The sequence below is a fragment of the Antechinus flavipes genome, chromosome 3 (genome assembly GCF_016432865.1).
Source record: "Antechinus flavipes isolate AdamAnt ecotype Samford, QLD, Australia chromosome 3, AdamAnt_v2, whole genome shotgun sequence".
Lineage (NCBI taxonomy): Eukaryota > Metazoa > Chordata > Mammalia > Dasyuromorphia > Dasyuridae > Antechinus > Antechinus flavipes.
Genome location: NC_067400.1, coordinates 9231595 through 9250990, shown reverse-complemented (window position 1 = coordinate 9250990; position 19396 = coordinate 9231595). Strand labels below are relative to the sequence as shown.

Here is a 19396-nt window from a genome sequence, read left to right as displayed (position 1 = left end):
AATATATTTATCATATCGTCTTTGATTTCAACAGCAACTCTTACCTACGATACTCTCAGATTTGCTGAATTTGAAGATTTCCCTGAGACTACAGAACCAGTCTGGATATTGGGTAGAAAATATACCATCTTCACAGGTAATAAACCATTATAGAATCTTGTCTGCCTGAGATAATGCTATATTTTGTAGAGTAGTTTCTAGCTAATCAGTTTTTGAATATCAGTGAATCATTTAAAAAGTATAGAAAGGGTTAATAAAATCTTTTACAAGCCAGATGTGTTAATTTTGGAAACTTTGTATGTAACAGAGTTGTAATTCCAGATAATTTGAGTTCAAACTAAACCATGTTACTCATGAAGCTTTATGGAGAACTTTGTTTTGTGGTTATTTTGGTTTTTTATTAAGAAATCATAATGTTCTTTCAGAAAAAGAAGAGATCCTTTCAGATGTGACTTCTCGGCTTTGGTTCACATATAGGAAAAATTTTCCAGCCATTGGTAAGCAAAGCAATTTAATATGCATACCTTAATATTGTTCATGCAACATGCTGGCAAGGGGAATCTTTTCAAGCTTCTAAATGTCTTAGCTGACACTTGCTAAGTGCTAATGGCTGTTGCTTCTGGGAGTTGCCTCATTGTGGGTTCCCTATTCCCATGAAATCTCAGGTGCAGAAATTCCCTCCATCTTTTTTCTTCCCCTCCCCCCAAAAAATTCATGTTCCTGCGTTAGTCTTACTTTATTTCTTTCCTCAAGAATATATTTTAAAATACATGTAAAACATAAAAATGTGATATTTTTATAAAGTATTTAATCTTATATTTTGGAGAACAAATATATACAAAGTACAGTGCCAAGTCCTGGCTGGGATGCTAAGTTAGGTAGTGGCCAGACTAGGAATGTATTTCACAGCTCCTCTAAAACTGTGGAGTTTCCCATCTCTGAGATGGAACATTCCTTGGATGTTAAATCATAGAACTTAATTTTCTTCTACAATTAATCTCCAAATTTCAGAACTGGAAGGTGCCTGAAAGGTAATGGAGCTCAATCCTTTTCCTTTTTAACAGCCTGCAACATCATGCTAAAAATGCCCTTTCTGCCTCAGAGTTCTAGGTGCCTTTAGATAGCGGGCTCTGCTAGGTGACTTTTTCAGTTGAGGCAATAAAAACAAAGCTGCCATTCTCCATATTACAAAATAAGAGAATGATAGCATCTTTGTGGTGCTTTAAGGTGTGTGCTCTACAAATGGTGCCTCATTTTGATCTCACACGATCCTAGGAAGCAACTGCTATACCCAGGGTTACATAACTAGTAAGTGATACCAGAGCTTTTCTGATTGGAGGTCCAGCATTCTATCCACTATGCTGCTTAACTGGAAATAATTCCCAGCTTATCATTGCACCTCGTAAAATGTTAGAATTGATCACAGCCCTCTAGATATGCCGGGGCCAAGACTGAATAAAAAGAACTATCACCTCTCTTGTCCTAGACACTTGGGTAAACCCAAGGAATCTTTATTTGATCAAGAGGGTATGGAGGGGAGAGCCTTTTTACCTGACTAGAAACCTAAATATCAGAAAGAATAGGCTTGAAGTGGCCCCAGGGAAGGCTCTGTCCATTGGATTGATTATGAACTCTACTAGAACTTAAACATCCAGAGAAGGATTGTTCCTTTCCAAATTATTCCTATGATGGACGGATTGGCTTTCAAAACAGTCATACAGCAAAGCCCATTTCAATATACGGTATAGCCATCTCTCTTTAAAAGTTTTATTCTTTTTAGTCAAGATCAATATTGTTGGCTCCAGTCCATCCTCAAAGGATGAAGATTTGCCATTGCTGATTTTCTTGGATTACAGGCTCTGAAATCACAATTATTCTAGAATTACAGCATCATGGAATAAAGCCCTCTAAAGGGGACTTTTGCTTAAAGTTCTGTTTTGCTTAAAAATTTAGTCTCTTAATTCAACAGTCCGATCTTTTACGACAGGTACAGTTAAGTTAGCACAGAAAGCCTAGACATCCTAGGCAGGACTTGAGGAAATGACTTCTTTTGGGGGAGGGCCTTCTGATAAAGAATATGTCTCTTTGCCCCCCCTCCCCCGCCCAACTGCTAAAGGAACTCTTGCTATTTTGTTTTTATTTGCTCTAATTTCTACACTGAAAGACATTTCAGTATGGAAAGCACATGCTTAAAGACATAACTAACCCACTGATGGCTTTAATGGGAGAGACAAAAGTAAGATTGTTAAGATAGAGGACCAGCCAGGTTGGAAGGGAGCGGGGATGTATTGAGGAGTCTTAAACCCAGAGATGGGGAGACCTTGAATGGCCCTCAATAGGATACTTGTACAATATAGTAGCATGCAAACTGCATTCACTTGGCCAATTTTGAACCTTTGACAGACATAGTACTCAGTTAGCAAATTTCTTCTTGATTCTCATTCCTAAGGTTACAAATAGTTCCTGACAGTTCTTGCCAGTGGATGCAGAATCCATAATATATTTTTGTTTAAATTGGTATTGTGATGTTCTTTAAGTATTTGACTTTAATCTTCTTTAAACAAAATATTAGTTAGTATATAAGTTATTATATTTATTTTAGCACTTGATATTAGTTTGACTAATTCTAGTAAATTCTCTGAAATTGATAAACACAGTTACTAGAACCTAGGATTGTGAAGCACAAGTTATTCACGTAATTCTTGGGAGCCAGAGAATTTTGCTTTCTTCCATCTATCATTACAGACTTTTAAAATGCAAACTGTTAGAAATATAGGAGACAAGGATATAACTGTTACTCAAACAGTTCAGACTAGATGCCCTCTGATTAGTTTTATATGTAAAAGTGTCCATCTCTTACATCTGTTTTAAATTACATTTTAATAAACAACACATTTTTGGTCCTTCTTGGAGCCTTTCTTCCAATTCCTGTAGCCACAAAGTAGTCATCATTATTATGTTAGTGATATACATGAGTGCATGTGTGCATAGAAGCATTTCTCAAAACTTTTTGGCCTTAGGACCTCTTAACACTATTAAAAAGTCACCACAGAGTTTTTGTTTATGTGTATTTTAGCTCTCGGTATCATATTAGAAATTAAAGTCCGTTAGTAGTTTTATTAAGAGTTCAAATCTGGCCTCAAACTTACGTGATCCCGGGCAAGTTACTTAATTTCAGTCTGCCTCAATTTCCTCTTCTGTAAAATAGGAATAACAATAACACTTAAATTTTTTTTAATATATTTTGGTTTATTTAATATTGGGAGAGAAAAATCAGAGCAAAAGGGGAAAATCATGGGAGAGATTAAACAGAAAAAAAGAAGTGAACATAACATGTATTGATTTACATTCAGTCTCCTTAGTGCTTTTTCTGGATGCAGATGGCATTTTCTGTCCAAAGTGTATGGGAATTGCTTTGGCTCACTGAACCACTGAGAAGAACCAAACCTTTCATAGTTGATCCCCGCACTATCTTGCTGTTATTGTGCACAATGTATTCCTGGTTCTGCTTGTTTCAGTAGCACTTGCTTAAAATAGTACAGTCTTCTGAGGAGTCTGAGTCCCAAGGGGTTCCCATAGCACATTATGAAAAGTGCTAATATATTATGCTACTAGAAGTACCTTTCAACTGGACAGAATACACAAAAGGAGCAAGATTCATTTACTTGTGTAATTTATCACTTCTACTGGGCTTATTGATGGATTTCTCTTTGTAATAACAGGAGGGACAGGCCCAACATCAGATACTGGCTGGGGCTGCATGTTGCGGTGTGGGCAGATGATCTTTGCTCAAGCCCTAGTCTGCAGACACTTAGGCAGAGGTGAGCTACAAAAATCCATGGTTGGTTTGGGGTTTTTTGGTTTTCAGTTTATATCTTGGGAAGGAGATACAGAGTTGTTCTAATGCTGAAAGAGAATCACTTGCAAATATGACAGATCTAACTTGGGGCTGTTTTTCTTACTAAGAAGTGTAGCACATAGTATCACATAAAATTTACTATGAAGCATTCGGAGATTTCAGATTAAGTCAGCATGTTTTAAAATTAAATTGATAGCTATTAATTTGTTTTTTAAGACATTCTAAACTGATAAAATTATGCACCTTTGGGTTTGGATTTGTTTTTATCTCTGAGTGTAAGTTTTGAAATATTTTCATGTTTGTGTAATTTTTTCTCTTGGCTGTTGGTATATAATTTGAATTTATATTAAAATTAGCCTATCTTTGAAGTACTAGAAGCTTTGTAAATTTTTTCTCATATCTGCTTGTCTCACCTCTGCTTTAATGATCTCCACAAGTGCTTTGTTTAAAGGAAAGTTAGATGCATATCACAGACAGCAACCATATCATAAGGTACTTGAAAATAAGGGTGGGTGGGCACGGGTGTGACTGAGCACATGGGTGTGACAGGGTGTGAGCTTGCCCTGAAGAGTCAGCCCTTAACTTCTGAAAAAGGGAGAACCCCCTGCCAGACAGCAGCCCTGGACCTTTGATGGTTTGGGTTTTTTTTTTGTTTTTTGTTTTTTGTTTTTTTTTAGTTTCCTTTTCAGAGACCATCTCTTTCATCTAGATATGCTAGTGCTAAAAGCAGTTGTGGGTTTTATATTTTGTGCATTGGGCAATCAACACAAATCAATGCTTGCTGTTTGTTACAAGCAAGTTACAACTGGTAATCAGGTGCCAGGGAGTCGCTGTTCATGATTAGAGGAAGCCTTAGGTGGTTTGGCTTGCAAGATCTACCTGCTTGTCTCTTTGTATCCATCAGCTGATGATTTTCACAAACATGGATATTGAGAGACAGAAAAGTGATGTCACATTTGACTCTGCTTGGCCCAGCTCTCTTTTGTCATGAAAAGTGCTCACCCTGGGCAGCTGGGTGGCGCAGTGGATAGAGCACCAGCCCTGAAGTTGGGAGGACCTGAGTTCAAATCTGCCCCCAGACACTTAATACTTCCTAGCTATGTGACCTGGCCAAGTCACTTAACTCCATTTGCCTCAGCAAAAAAAAAAAAAAAAAGAAAGAAAAAGAAGAAGAAAAAAGAAAAGTGCTTACCCTGTAGCCAGGCAGGCTTTTTACCCTTTGCCTTCTTCCTCTCCATGACCTGAATTTCAATTCTGGGCCCCATTTGTTGTCCCATAGAAATATTCTCACTATCCACCTCGGTTGAGTCCCTTCCTTTGGGTCCCAGAATTCCATGGAGGTGATTTGGGCATGAAGTCATAGGGTGAAGTCATCCCTATTTCTGGTGTTTGTTCTGCCTAGTGGTCATTGACCTCTTTAGGGACTGAGTGGCCAGTTTGCCTCTTTTTATCCCTCTTTCTCCTGTTGCTTCTCTTCTGGTCATTTTATTGCTTACTGATATTTTTGAGGTGGATAGAGGAGTTTGAGGTAAAATGTTCACTGTTTCATGTTCTTGTTATGTTATGGTTGCCCGCTGTTAATATAGCCATTTATAACTGGTAAGTGTCACAAAATGAAGAATCTCAGTCCATCCCAAGTAACTCTGACTGATTTGTGTATTTCTAATAGATTGGAGATGGAAGCAAGGGAGGAGGCAGACAGACAACTACTTCAACGTCCTCAACGCCTTCATTGACAAAAAGGATAGCTATTACTCTATCCACCAAATAGGTAGGAGGGGCATCCGGGGGATTGGTGGTATCTTGGGAAGGGCCAGCAAGTTTTCTGTCCTCTTCTAGGAATGTCTTTAACTTTCTGGGCTGGATGATGGGATTATTGAGATGGTGTAATGGAGGCGTATAGGATTGGAAGTTGTAAGACTGGTATTCAGGTGCCAGTTCTGATTGGTATTAACTTTGTGGCCTTGTACAAGGCGCAACATGCCTCTGTGTCTCAGTTTCCTCTTCTGTAAAATGAGAATATCTGTGCTCCTGTCTCATAGAAGAAGGAGGTTCTGATCTACAAACTCTCTGTAAATATTACCTCAGAAGGTAGAACCTTCTGGAGGGGGAGGATATTGCTATTTGAAAGGAAGACACATAGATAAAGTGCAGCCTTTGAGGGTGAGGACAATCGAGTTAATTTGGCTTTGTTTTATATGAGATTGACAAAGTCCCTAAGAAATTATGCTTTGCTACAACCTGTGCCTCCTGCAGGACAGCCTTTCTCTTTGAGTAGAAATAAAGCAGCTCTGGCCTGTCCCTTTCTTTTGCCTAATCGTTTTTGTATGATGTTTGTTATTTCCTCATTCCAAATAAGACTAGATGTGTTCTTAAGAGATGATATAAATAAGGTTATAAATGTGAATAACTTGATGGGCTTTTTTTGTTTTGTTTTTTGATACAGCTCAAATGGGAGTTGGAGAGGGCAAATCTATAGGCCAGTGGTACGGACCAAACACAGTTGCACAAGTACTCAAGTATGTATTGCACTCCTAGTTTTTCATTTCTTTTAGGAAAAGCAGTAGTAAAACTCAAATTTGGAAAGTACTTAAGAGCATCATAAAACAGGCTCAACTATTAGTATAATTTGGAGATGATTTTTAAAAATGATTATCCTTAACATTTTTGGAAAGGTCCCTTTCTATGCTTTTTAAAGTGATAAATCAATTATTCCTAAAAGATTTTCCAGTGAAAAAATAAAAACAAAATTGAAATTCTACAATATTTTGTCTACTGGCTCTTGGTACTATGATTTTCTCCCCTCACCACAGATTCCCCCCCTCTGTTGGCTAATATCTAAAATTTCATTGTTAAAACTATATCTAACAGCATAAAACTTTTCAAAGCTAATTTGGTCACGGAGCCCTTGGGTTTGGACTTTATTGAAATTACCCACAAATACAGGTTAGTGGCAGGAGGTCTAAGTAAAGGGTAGGAACTATATAAGTGTCATTGTCATATATGTTCAGTGTTTGTCTTTTGTGTTTGTGGACACGAAGATTTTGGACAAAAAGATTTGAAAGGCAGAGAGAACCACTTCAACTTAGCCTGTGCTGAGAGCATGAGTACCGAGTGAGATCCTATTTGGTTTCTGTAGAAACTGGCCTGAGATTGTTTGTAAGCAAAGTCAGTCTGGGCTTCTTCCCTTTCTCTGGAATTGAATTGCCAGTAAGAAGTAGAAGCAAAGAGGATGTTGAATTCACAGGCTCATAAGGAGGCACAATAATTCTCAAATGGAGTCAAGAAACTACATCTACTTTTTTTTTTTAATCACCTCCTTTCCCCCAACTTAATCTATTCAGTCTGACCTGGCCCTTCCTCTCTGAAGCTTTTCTTATTCATTCATTCTCCACCAAATCTTGTGCTTTGGATCCTGTTTACAGACTGTCTGCTCTGTCTACTGGTGTTATGAGCCAGAACTTTGAAACAAGGATTCTTACAAAATGCTAACTGGGTGGAATTAATGAGACAGTGGTGATCTAGTTTAGCATGGTTCAGTATGATAGATTTAATCTTATAATAAATAATGGTTTCCCAGTGATATAATGATTAGTTTATACTCGGTGTAGAGCATATAAACTGGGATTGAGAAGACAAAGGCCTGGAGACTCAAGCTCTTGGAGCCAAGGAGAGAGATTCATTCCATCTCGGTCAGGCTCCTGATGACTCTCCTGGGGGACTGAGAGACAGATTCATTCATCCCATCTCACACCGTGTGGGGACAAGCCTGTCCTCCTGCATTTTCTCCACTGAAACCAAGTTCCCTCTGAAGGCCACGAGAAAGCTAATAAGACTGGTATTCAGGTGCCAGCTCTGATTGGTATTAATTTTATGACCTTGTACAAGGTGCAACCAAGGTGAAAGAGACAATAAAGACTTTTGGACTTTAACACCTGTCTATTCTTGTGGTGATGACTACTGAAATGAAGGCTGCAGCAATAATTACCAGGAGAAAGTAAATTTAAAAATTGGGGGCTTTAGAAAGTGTTGCAGTTATCTGTGAAAATTGTCACTTCTGCTTAATTACCATGCAGTAAGTGATTTTGCATGTCATTGAAATGTGTCAAGTTAAATTTAAAAGTAAAACAGTGAGTCTAATTTAGGTATTTGACTTAGGGCTCAGTCTAATGCCTCATGGCCAACTCCATATGTTCCTTTTTCACCATTTTGCTTCTGTGATGTGATCACTTACTTATGGCCTGAACAGGGTTGGAAGCCGCCGGTCACTCCTACAGCAGTGATGGGAATGGGAATTGGCAAACAGGTTGTGTTAGGCTGAGGGAGGCTGAGTTCCAAGACAAAGGGGGCTCGAAAAGGTAAAGGCCAGAGACCCAAGCCAGATACTGGTGGCCCTGCCGGCAATGGGGGCCACCCCGAAATATAGAGGGACTTGCCGCATGGCGCGTTTTTGTCTTCTGTTACACTTGGTCATTCCGGCTTCTCGAAGCTTATAGAATTGAAGGGAAGAGAAACACGATTAATGGTGAACTTCCAAGAGCCTGCTGACCTGCTTGTTTCTCTTACTTTTAGGAAACTTGCTGTTTTTGACACGTGGAGTTCACTGGCTGTCCACATAGCAATGGACAACACTGTGGTGATGGAGGAGATAAGTAAGTCATTGAAATGTTGAGAGAGAGCAGAGGGGAAAGTAACTGCAGGAAGCCTCAGATTAATCAGAACCAAATCCGTGTGGTTGACAAATCTTAATTTCATCTTGGAGCCTATGGATTACAGAACATGAAGGGAAAACTGCTCTTTGCAGCGCGGGGTGGGTGACCAGAGGAGGCGGCGGTTACTTTGGAGGAATATGGGTCAGCAAAACAGGGGTGTGAGGGTGGCAGCCTGGGGGCCCCCTCCCCCAGCGTGAGAGTAAGGATGGGATCAGAGTAGGGCATCTGGGTAGTGGAACTCTGCGGGGTACCAGTGATGAACTGTGACAGAGAGAAGTGCCCATGGCTGCCCGAGCCTCCTGGGAGAGGAGGCAGGACCTGTCCATGGACCCTCCTTATAAATTATCTTTGAAGATTAGGGAGGAGAGAGAGTGGAAAAGGATAATTCAGAGTGGCCTGTGCTTTGTTGTATCTTTGAGATACTCTGTCAGAGAAGAACACCTGGCCCAAGGTTAGGCCACGTTCTATCCAATAAATGTCGGAGGTGGGGCGCCTCGTTGGCCACGGACATCCCACTATAAACGTCTTCAGTCCCTCACAGCTGTCCTTTGTTTCCCAGTGCTCTGAAGGGCAAGTTTCCTAAAAAATAATTTGAAAATACAGAGTGCCTCCTTTGCACGGACTTAAAGCCTTAAATCTTGAAAAGGGCCTAGATGAGTGCTTTTCATGGTTGCCTGAAGACTGTTGTTTGTGCTTCAGACTCCAGAAGCCACTGTCTGAGACTCTGGCATGTGGGTTGGCAAAGCCCGTGGAGGCGATCTTGTGTGCTCGGTCCCGGCAGGTCAGCGTCTGACCTTTGGTTGGACACCTCAAGGGAAGAGGAGCCCAACTCATTTCCCTTTGAGTAGCTCTTAAATTATGTCCATTTTAGGCATTTAGGTCAGTTTTAGGGAATGGAAGGAAGAGAAAGTAGCTGTGCTGAGGCCCGAGGAGCTCTCCACGGGGATACCTCATCTCTTGGGCTGTTCAGTGTTGACCTTTGCCTTAGGAAGATTATTTAGTAAATAAGAAGTGAGCAGTGTGGAGATGGGAGAGACTGGACACAGGCAGAGCTCGGCCATGGCTGTGGGAAGAAGGGAGAGCCACTAGGGTGTCCTGGATTGGGTGCCTTGGAGGCTGATGGGTCATAGAGAATCGGCGGAGAAGAAAGTTGGGGGGGAGGGGTCAGAGCTGTGGGAGGAGCACAGGACGATGGATGTGGCCGTCCCTGGTCACTAAGCATGTGTCATGACCAGGTCTTGGGCTGGGGACCTGTCCTCTGGGGGCAGATGCGATCACCAAGGGGGACAGTGAGTCAGAAGAGGCAGACAAACCGCGGGCAGAGGCTGGGTCAGGAGGCTTGCCCAGGAGGAGTGCCCTGAAACAGGAAGCTCGTCCAGTGCTTCAGACTGACTTTGGGGCTCCGAGACCCTCACCTTCGTGCTGCTCACGTGGCGATCTCCCCTTCTCCAGAGAGGCTGTGCAAGGCCGGTTTCCCGTGTGCAGATGGTGCCGCCTTTCCTGCAGACTCGGAGCCGCTCTCCAATGGGTACCCCCCTGCAGCCGAGGTCACGGACAGGGCATCACCATGGAGACCACTAGTGCTGCTGATCCCTCTCCGCCTCGGACTCACGGACATCAATGAAGCTTACACTGAGACCCTAAAGGTAGGCCTGGAGCCGGAGCCCCGGAGGTGCCGGCGATTTATGCAGCTTTCCTGCTGTGCTTGGAGCAGAGGGCGTGGGTCCGTGTGCCATGGGACGCCTCGTCCTGCTCACTTCCCTTACTGGGGTGACCTCACAAGAGGAGAGAAACACGGGGTGAAAGGTGTTCTCTCTTCCCATCCCTCATTTTGCAGAGGGGGAATAGGGGGAAGTGACCCCAGGTCACACTGAAAGTCAGGGATAAGTGAGGAGCGCAGGGCTGCATTAGGAAGCTCCTGCCTGGTCAGCTTGGGGGCAGAACAGCACAGGGCCCAGGCCCGGGATTCACTGAACTTGGAAACAGTCTCTTCCTCTTCCCCAGAGCCAAGCCGTCCAAGCTCAAGACCTGGGAGGGGGTTTGGAGTGTTCGTTTTTCTCTTTGGGGAGTTCTGCATCACTTCCCACTTGGGGGATCTTCTCTCTTCTCTGTCCTTTTGTCTCCAACTTCATTCCCAAACATGGAGCCCATCTTGATCTCAGTGTCCTCAGGAGGGCCATGCTCTTTGTGTTCCCCCCACCCTGGGCCAAACTAATAGCACTTTGGTCCGGATCCCCAAAGGAGCCTCCCAATAAGTCACAGTCACAGGGAGCCTCTGGTGCGGCCCCCCTCATTTTTACAGATCAGGAAACTGAGGCTCAACGAGGCTGCACCCCTTGCCCACAGTCTGTATGGCTTGAATTTCTTCCAGTTCCAAACCTCTTACATGTCCTGGACAGGTGGAGGTTCCCCAGATGCCACCTTGTCGTGGCTGTCCTGAAACAGAGGCTGCCCATGACCTGTCAGGAGCCTGTGCTTCTCCCCCAGCTCTGCCACCTTCCATTGGCTGCTCACTGGGCTCAAATCCCTCTGCCTCCAAGTTGGGCTGGGCTCCAGGTCTTCTGTGTCCGGAGGGTACGGGGGGGTGGCGGGGAGGACTTCTTGTGCTGCTTTCCTTCCCTCCATTTCTCTCAGGCACTTTCTCCAAGGCTTCCCTTTTCTAGGAAGCCTTCCCGAGCTTCCCCTCTGGATCTTGGTCCCCTGATAGGCTGTGCCTTCCCCTTAGCGTGACCTTCTTGTGATGGTCTCGAGGTGTGTGTGTGTCTATGTGTATATCTGTGTCTGTGTGTCCGTCCTCCCCCGGCACTGCCGTGTCCGTGTTCGTGTCTCCTCCCTGACGCCCATCAGCGTATCGTGTCTCAGTGGTTCTCTCTCTCTCCCCCCTGTTTCTTCTGCAGCACTGTTTTATGATGCCCCAGTCCCTGGGAGTAATTGGAGGGAAGCCCAACAGTGCTCACTACTTCATTGGATATGTAGGTGAGTCGTCCACAGTGCTGGGTTCCTGTGGTATCCAAATTGCCTTGAAATTTAAAATGGAGAAAAAAAGTGCTCAGTGTGTCCCCGTGACTTGAACTTCATCCCATGGAGCAATGCTGCAGTCTTTTCCCTGTCCTCCTCCCACAGGCCACGCCACACCTCTCTCCGTCCTGTTCCCTTTGGAGCGCTCGGCCTCCACGCCCTTGGCTTCCCTGTGAGGGGGTCACCCGGGGTGGGTCTGGTTCAGGTGGGCAGAGCTGGGACACTCGCTCTGCCTTGAACTTCTGAGAGGAGACACTTCCTTCTGCATTTCTGTCTCCCTATTTTGGGCCCCGCTTTGTGTGGGGCCTTCTTTTTTCAGTCCAAAGCTGCTTGCCCACCTATCAAACAGTCTGTAGTTGTAATGGCGTGTGCTTTCTTACCCCCGTTCCATTTCCACTGTCTTTATTCTTTCCCCTTTTCCCCTTGAGTTGGTTTTGTTGGATCAAGGAGGGCAGGGCCCTTGCCCGCTCCCTTCCCTCTTTGTAAGGGTTCTCTACTCACTCTCGTTTCCCTCTCTCTGCTTGCCCAGGGGAGGAGCTGATCTACCTGGACCCACATACAACCCAGCCTGCCGTGGAGTCGACCGAAGGTGGCGTTTTCCCCGATGAGACCTTCCACTGCCAGCACCCTCCGTGCCGCATGAACATCGGGGAGCTCGACCCCTCCATCGCAGTGGTGTGTATCCAGCACCCCGTTCCGTGTTCCTCCTGTCCAGCCCCGTTTTTGTGTTTTGTCTTTATGGGTTACAGTTGTTATTATTCTCCCCCCATCCCATCCCTTTGCTGAAATCTTATGTGGAAGGTACCTCCAGTTTATTCCTGGTGGACCCCTTGACTCCCTGCTGTGAAGTAGGACATATACTTGCTTGCATCTTTGACAGGTCCCACTCTAGGTTTTTTCTCAGGAGGTCAGTTTCCTTTGGGGATCCCATTGTGTTGTTGGATTCCTCCCCATCTGCTTCATGTCACTGAATTCCTCTTAATCATCATTTTTGATACATAGTGTCGCAATTTTCATTTGTTCCCCAGTCAATGATTCTTGGTTTCTTCTCAGTCTTTTTTTTTCTTTTTTTTTTTTTAAGCTTTTTATTTTCAAAACACATGCATAGTTTTCAACATTCTTTCTTGCAAAGCCTTGTGTTCAAATTTTTTTCTCTCTCCCCTAAAAGGCAAGTAATCCAATATATGTTAAACATGTGCAATTCTTGAGGCAGCTAGGTGGCTCAGTGGATAGAACACCAGGCCTGAAGTCAGAAGGACCTGAATTCAGATATGGTGTCAGACAATTAATACTTCCTACCGGTGTGACCCTGGGCAAATCACTTAATCTCTCCAGGGCTTCCCTTTTCTAGGAAGCCTTCCCGAGCTTCCCCTCTGAATCTTGGCCCCCTGATTGGCTGTGCCTTCCCCTTAGCGTGACCTCCTTGTGATGGGTCACAATTGCCTCAGCAAAAACCAAATCATGTACAATTCTTCTGTACATATCTCCACAATTATCTTGCTGCACAAGAAAAATCAGATCAAAAAGGGGGAAAAATAGGAGATCATTATATACTTTTATACTTATTTATGTACTTATATACATTATATACAACGGTACTATATGATGATCAATTCTGATGGACGGACCTGGCCCTCTTCAACAATGAGGTGAACCAAATCTGTTCCAGTAGAGCAGTAATGAACTGAACCAGCTACATCCAGCAAAAGAACTCTGGAAGATGACTTTGAACCACTACATAGAATTCCCAGTCTCTCTGTTTTTGTCCACCTACATTTTTGATTTCCTTCACAGGCTAATTGTACACTATTCCAAAGTTTGATTCTTTATGTACAGCAAAAATTACTGTATGGACATATATACTTAGATTATATTTAATTTATACTTTAACATATTTAACATGTATTGGTCACTCTGCCATGTGGGGGAAGGGGTGGAGGGAAGGAGGGGAAAAATTGGAACAAAAGGTTTTGCAACTGTCAATACTGAAAAATTACCTATGCATATATCTTGTTTTTAAAAAAAAAGTGAAAAAATGAGAAAGAAAACAAAATGCAAGCAGACATCAAAAAGTGAAAATGCTATGTTGGGATCCACACTCGGTTCCCACAGTCCTCTCTATTGAAACTTAGGGTGTTCTCTCTTCAGATATGTAACTGGAGTCTTACCTCTTGATGTAGTGGTGGTCTGGAAGATGATTCTTCCCTTCTCTTAGATATTTTTCTTTCTTGATGGTCCTTAGAATCACTTTGGTCCAGAGTACAGTTCTTTTTTTTTTTTTTTTTTTTTTTTTGACATTGATAACTTTTTATTGACAGAGCCCATGCCTGGGTAATTTTTTACAGCATTATCCCTTACACTCACTTCTGTTCCGATTTTTCCCTTCCCTCCCTCCACCCCCTCCCCCAGATGGCAAGCAATCCTTTACATGTTAAATAGGTTACAGTATATCCTAGGTACAATATCTGTGTGCAGAACCGAACAGTTCTCTTGTTGCACAGGGAGAATTGGATTCAGAAGGTAGAAATAACCCAGGAAGAAAAACAAAAATGCCAGCAGTTTATATTCATTTCCCAGTGTTCTTTCTTTGGATGTAGCTGCTTCTGTCCATCCTTGATCAATTGAAATTGTTGAGGTATATAATGATCTCCTGGTTCTGCTCATTTCCCTCAGCATCAGTTCATGTAAGTCTAGCCAGGCCTCTCTAAAGTCATCTCCTGATCATTTCTTGCAGAACAATAATATTCCATAACATTCATATACCACAATTTACTCAATCATTCTCCAATTGATGGGTAACCATTCAATTTCCAGTTTCTAGCCACTACAAACAGGGCTGCCACAAACATTTTGGCACATACAGGTCAGGATACAGTTCTTGCTAAAGCATCTTAAAAGTAAAAGGAAACCCTTGAAGTTGAAATGAACGTGCCTACTTAAGAATGGATCTGACTGGAATGCCTTATGCTGTTGTGGGGGTGACCCTGGATTTCTTAACCTTTGCCTGTTGTAGCCTTCCTTTGCCTGGAGACTGAGACCAAGGCAAGCTTAAAAGCTCCCACAGGCTGCTCTCCCGGTCCCACAGGACAATCTCCACACCTCTTAGCAGCCAAAAGGTGTCCACATTGCCAAAATCACAGGCTGAGATTTGCTTTTCTCTTACTTGGAAATTCTTGCAACTTTTGTCTTAAATTAATTTCTGAACCCAGAGATTGTCCTTGCCCCTGACCCCGAGAGACCGTTCCTTACAACAGATGTAAATTTAAAAAACAAAACCTAAATTTAACCAAACCAGGTACATTCTCCTCTCCTGGCAGCACGGACAACATTGTCCCCTTTTCAGTTACAGGAGAAGGCACGTTTTTGGATCTGTAAGGCCAGGCTTGGTCACTTTAATTGTTTAGTTGTTTTATTCATATTTCTTTATACATTATATGATATATGATAAAATGTCTTTTTCCTAAACCTGCTTGCTACCACCAGTTTTGCATAGAGATTATAGGAAGAAAAACACTTGGCTACTTGGTAACTCCCTCATTGAAGTGATTCCTCTATTTCCCTGACTTGGAACCATGTACATAGGCATTTAGGGTAATTCCTAGTTATACTTTAACCATCTTTTGGTTCCTAGACATATTGATCTTTTCTGAGTCTAAGTTGGTAAACACCATTATTTCTTAGACCTTTGGATTCTCTCTGATAGTGACAATGCTTTCCATGGTGTTCTCTCCTTTATCATTTGTCTCAGTGAGAGATTAGTTTTATTAGGACAGAATATGCATGTGGAATCATTTCTAATTAACTTGCCCAAATTCCCCTTGTCACCAGATTTTTTTAGATAATTTTAGTGTTATAATCAAGCCAATTATAAACAATATAGGAAATAGTAGTCCACTAATGAGAATCATAGAAGGAAATGTTCCTGCATGAGTGCTGTGCACATTCGATCTCCGTGCTGGGCTTTGCCAATCAGCTTAGAGATTGCGGCTTCCAACACTTGTGCCTTGCAGCTTGGGGCCAAGCAGGAGCCCAGTCCCTCTTTGCCATGACAGTCTTGCAGACATCGGGCAGCTCTCGTGCTTCTTTTCCTGTAGCCTGCAGGTATATTAGGGACACTAATAACATGGAATTTGAGAGTTCACAAGAATTATTTGAGTTTTTTTCAGTCAAGGATGCCTCCTGATCATCTTGTATTTGAGGAAGCTGGATTTCAACATTAAGCCTTGATTTCATTAGTTTCATTAGTTTTTTTCTTAAGTTGATCATTGACTACCTGGTATATCCAAAGAGACAATTCTCCTTTTTCTTTCTCAGGATTGTTCATCATTGTCTTCAGAATTTAATTGTAGAGAGTTTCTTAAGCTTCCTTCTTTAGGCCACAGAATTGTTCCTGTCCTTTAAACCTGGAAGAATCTGGAGTCCCCAAATCTCAGGACATAGATCACTTTTCTCCTTTCTGTCACTCTCTGGAATGATCCATCTTTTTTCACACAAATTTATCAAGCACCTGCTTTGTTTGGTAAGGTGTTCAAGATCTATGGTAACAAAAGCCAAAAGTTCCTGCCCTTTTAGAAACTTCTATTTTACTTTAGGGGGTGATTCCCATTTTGTCCAGAGACATAAATGAGTGATGGGGAATCCCTAGTGAGAAGTTACCATGTGCTTCTGGTTTGGAGCAAAGACATATGAGATCAAGATTGGATGTTAAAATTATTGAGCTGATAATTAGATGGGGCCTGACTGAGGTCCCTCCTCTCTGAAGGAATTTGAGAAAGTTCAGAGAGCTAGCAGAGGAAAGAGATAGAAGAAAAAGGGTGTCCTGAAAAGGGGATATGATCTGGCAGAGCTCAGCACCCAGAACAGAGAGAGGATTAGCTGGCCCTGCCAACTGAGCTGCCCACTGCTGAAGAGACCATCCCCCTCTCTAGCTTCTCTCCCTTCTGAATAATGGAATGGCCATTGAGGCAAGGCATTTCTGCTTCATGACATCGTCTCGGTGCCATGTTTGTGATCTGTTTAGTATTCAAGCTGAGATCCATAAAGGTTTGAGTTAATTTTGCTAAGTTGAAGGATTATTTCAAATATTTTGTCATTGAAAAGCAATATTTGCTCTAATAATTAATAGAAATGAAGTCTAGATTCGTAAAATAATTTGTGTAGTCAGCCACCATGTTTCTTCTTGAGTTTTTTGTTTGTTTTTTGGGCAAGATAATGAGGATTTAAGTGACATTGATTTACCCAGGGTCACACAGCTTAGTAAATGTTAAGTGGAGTCCTCTTGAGTTCAGGCTTCAGAGCAGATTTTTTTCCAATTACACGTAAAAACCATTTTAAACATTTGAGTTAGAAATTTTTCCCCTTCCTAACATGCTAAGCTATTTGATAATAAATTTAACACATGCAGTCATTGACATCTATTTGTTAAACATGAACTGTGTGTCATGCACTTATGTTGACCCCTGAATTTAGCTTCTCATTAATGTTTTTTAGATTTTAAGTGAAATGATTTTGCTTGATTTTTCTTTTAGTTTTCTCTTTTGATGCTGTTTCAGCTGTATATGTTAATTAAAATATTTGTAGGGTTTAAGATTTTGATTTGATTGTTAGTAGATTTGAAAAACCATTCATCATTCATAGGCAGCACTCATTTAAGAAAGCAAGTTACCAAATTTTAATCTTTTGGCTTTTGTATTTTAGTGACTTTTTCCTTAAAGCATTTCAACTAACACAGTTGCTGGAACCAAAACCTGGGTCCTCCCTAAGTATTTCAGTAATGGGTGCAAACAAAACAGAATTGAGAAAGGGGAAGAGTCTGAGGTTGTTTAAGAAGGAAGAAGGGAAAAAAGAGGGACTAGAGGGTGGCAAGACTGACTGTTTCCACTGTTCCTTTTGCCACATTGACCAATGGGAGCCATTTCAGTGCCGTCTTGGTTTGTGTTTGCATATTTCCATTTAAAATAAATTTATCTTTTAGGGTTTTTTCTGCAAAACTGAGGAAGACTTCAATGACTGGTGCCAACAAGTCAAAAAGGTTTGTCTTTATTCTCTTCAGTCCTGCACAAGACAAGCCTTTTATAAAATTAGAATCTATAGTTCTTAAGAAATGGGGAATACTGGGAACAGCTTTTTTGCATTATGTTTTAAAGAAAGTTTCAAGATGGTTTTGAGTCTTGGGTTGATTTAGAGATGATGGTGATGATAATGATGAAGATAATTACATTTGCTCTGAATTGGGGTTATATTTTTACATTAAAGTTTTGTCTCAAATTTATAGTGTATCATATTTTTCTTTCTATATTCAAATCTATAAATTATAAACATCTGAAGAGATCTGACAAAAGATTGTCCTTGTGCAAAACAATGAAGTTTTTCCAATGGGAAACACCACCTAGAACCTTTCCCTCCAGGTGTCGGGTGGCTGGTATACCTTTAGCTTAGGAGTGTTGTGGGTGGGACTGTTATGAGCACCGGGTTTATCTTCAAGCTGCTTTGTGGGGTTTTCTTCGCAGTTATCTCGAATCCCAGGAGCCCTGCCGATGTTTGAGCTGGTTGAGCGGCAGCCTTCCCACTTCTCGTGCCCAGATGTGCTGAATCTTTCACTAGGTAACATCCCCGTTATCTCTGGAAGAGACATGAAATGCCCCCTTTTCTATTCCCTTTTTGCTTTCTGATAGTAATTGCCCACTTGAGTTTCTACTTGAACACTACAGCCAGGAAGACCCAAGACACTGAGAAATTTGAAAGCTTAAGCCCATATTCTTTCCTAGTTTCTCCCTGCATATTTTTTCTTTTCAATATTCATCGTGTTTTTTGTCCAGAAGTAAAAGCAGTATCTTTTTTTTTTCTTTGTCTAGTCTTATATAAATATTGAAGAAAGTTAGATCTCTAGTAAGTTTTTGTGGGATTTTTGGTTTTTTCATTTTATTATAAACTCTTCTATAGACTCATTATTTTGTAGTCTGTGTTGTGGCCCATGATACCTGTTGTCATTAAAATTTTTAACTTATCCAGACACTTGGAGTAATTGACTGAATTTAAATACATGTGTTGGTAAATGCATTTATTAATCCTAAACTACTGCTGGTGTTTTCACATTAATCTATAATGTCTAAGATTATCTGGCACATTATGCTTTAATTCAACCTTGGGTCTAGTAGAGAACATCCATAAGGTTACCATATGCCTCTTTTGTTCTATTTAGTTAGTGGTGATACTTATATCAACTATTAGAATTAGGGTGGATTGTGTGTTTTGGTTTTTTTTTCAATTTACCTTTTATTTCTAGATTTTCAAAAAGAGAGATTTTGCTGCTTCTGATTTTTATCAGTTCCCTTCTGTACTCTTTCCTAATCCTTCTCAGTCTTAGCATTTCATCCCTTTGAACCCTGTCAGAAGCAGCACAGCCTAGTGCACAGAGGTTGTAGTTCGAGAAGCCCCCCGGGGCCCTCCCTTATTAAATGAGAGGGCAGTGAGCCAGCCTCTGACCATGGCTAGCAGCTTTCCCACTGCCTGCCCCTTAGGCTCATGCCAGGACTCTTTTAAGTTCTGGCCCAGCCCTCGCCGCTGCCTTCGGGCTTCTCCTGACTGCCATTCAGAAGCCCAGGCTAGTGCCGATGGTGACGCTCCCAGGTACCCGTGGGCTCGGTCCCCAGTTTGGGAAGCAGTTGTGCCCCGATCTGTCAGTTTGAAGGGCTTCTCTGGGGGTAATGATTGCAGATTGGGTGTTAGGCCCCGGAGCTGGGGGCACAGATTCTGGGTTCTCACGTAACCGCAGGAAGTTAAGTCAAGGCCCTCTCCCCGTGTTTTT

General features: G+C 42.0%; 1 protein-coding gene across 2 annotated transcripts in view; it reads left to right on the top strand.

Annotated features, from left to right (window-relative positions):
* The window catches only part of ATG4B (autophagy related 4B cysteine peptidase), a 36377-nt gene that overhangs the window by 14378 nt on the left and 2603 nt on the right, over window positions 1-19396 (top strand). For both annotated transcript variants that reach the window (XM_051991678.1, XM_051991679.1), the window contains exons 2-12: window positions 35-136; window positions 426-497; window positions 3723-3821; window positions 5529-5630; window positions 6306-6378; window positions 8432-8511; window positions 10024-10217; window positions 11469-11547; window positions 12119-12264; window positions 17564-17620; window positions 18099-18192. In XM_051991678.1, coding sequence (XP_051847638.1) covers window positions 35-136; window positions 426-497; window positions 3723-3821; window positions 5529-5630; window positions 6306-6378; window positions 8432-8511; window positions 10024-10217; window positions 11469-11547; window positions 12119-12264; window positions 17564-17620; window positions 18099-18192 — 1098 coding nt within the window. The remainder of the gene's footprint in view (window positions 1-34; window positions 137-425; window positions 498-3722; window positions 3822-5528; window positions 5631-6305; window positions 6379-8431; window positions 8512-10023; window positions 10218-11468; window positions 11548-12118; window positions 12265-17563; window positions 17621-18098; window positions 18193-19396) is intronic.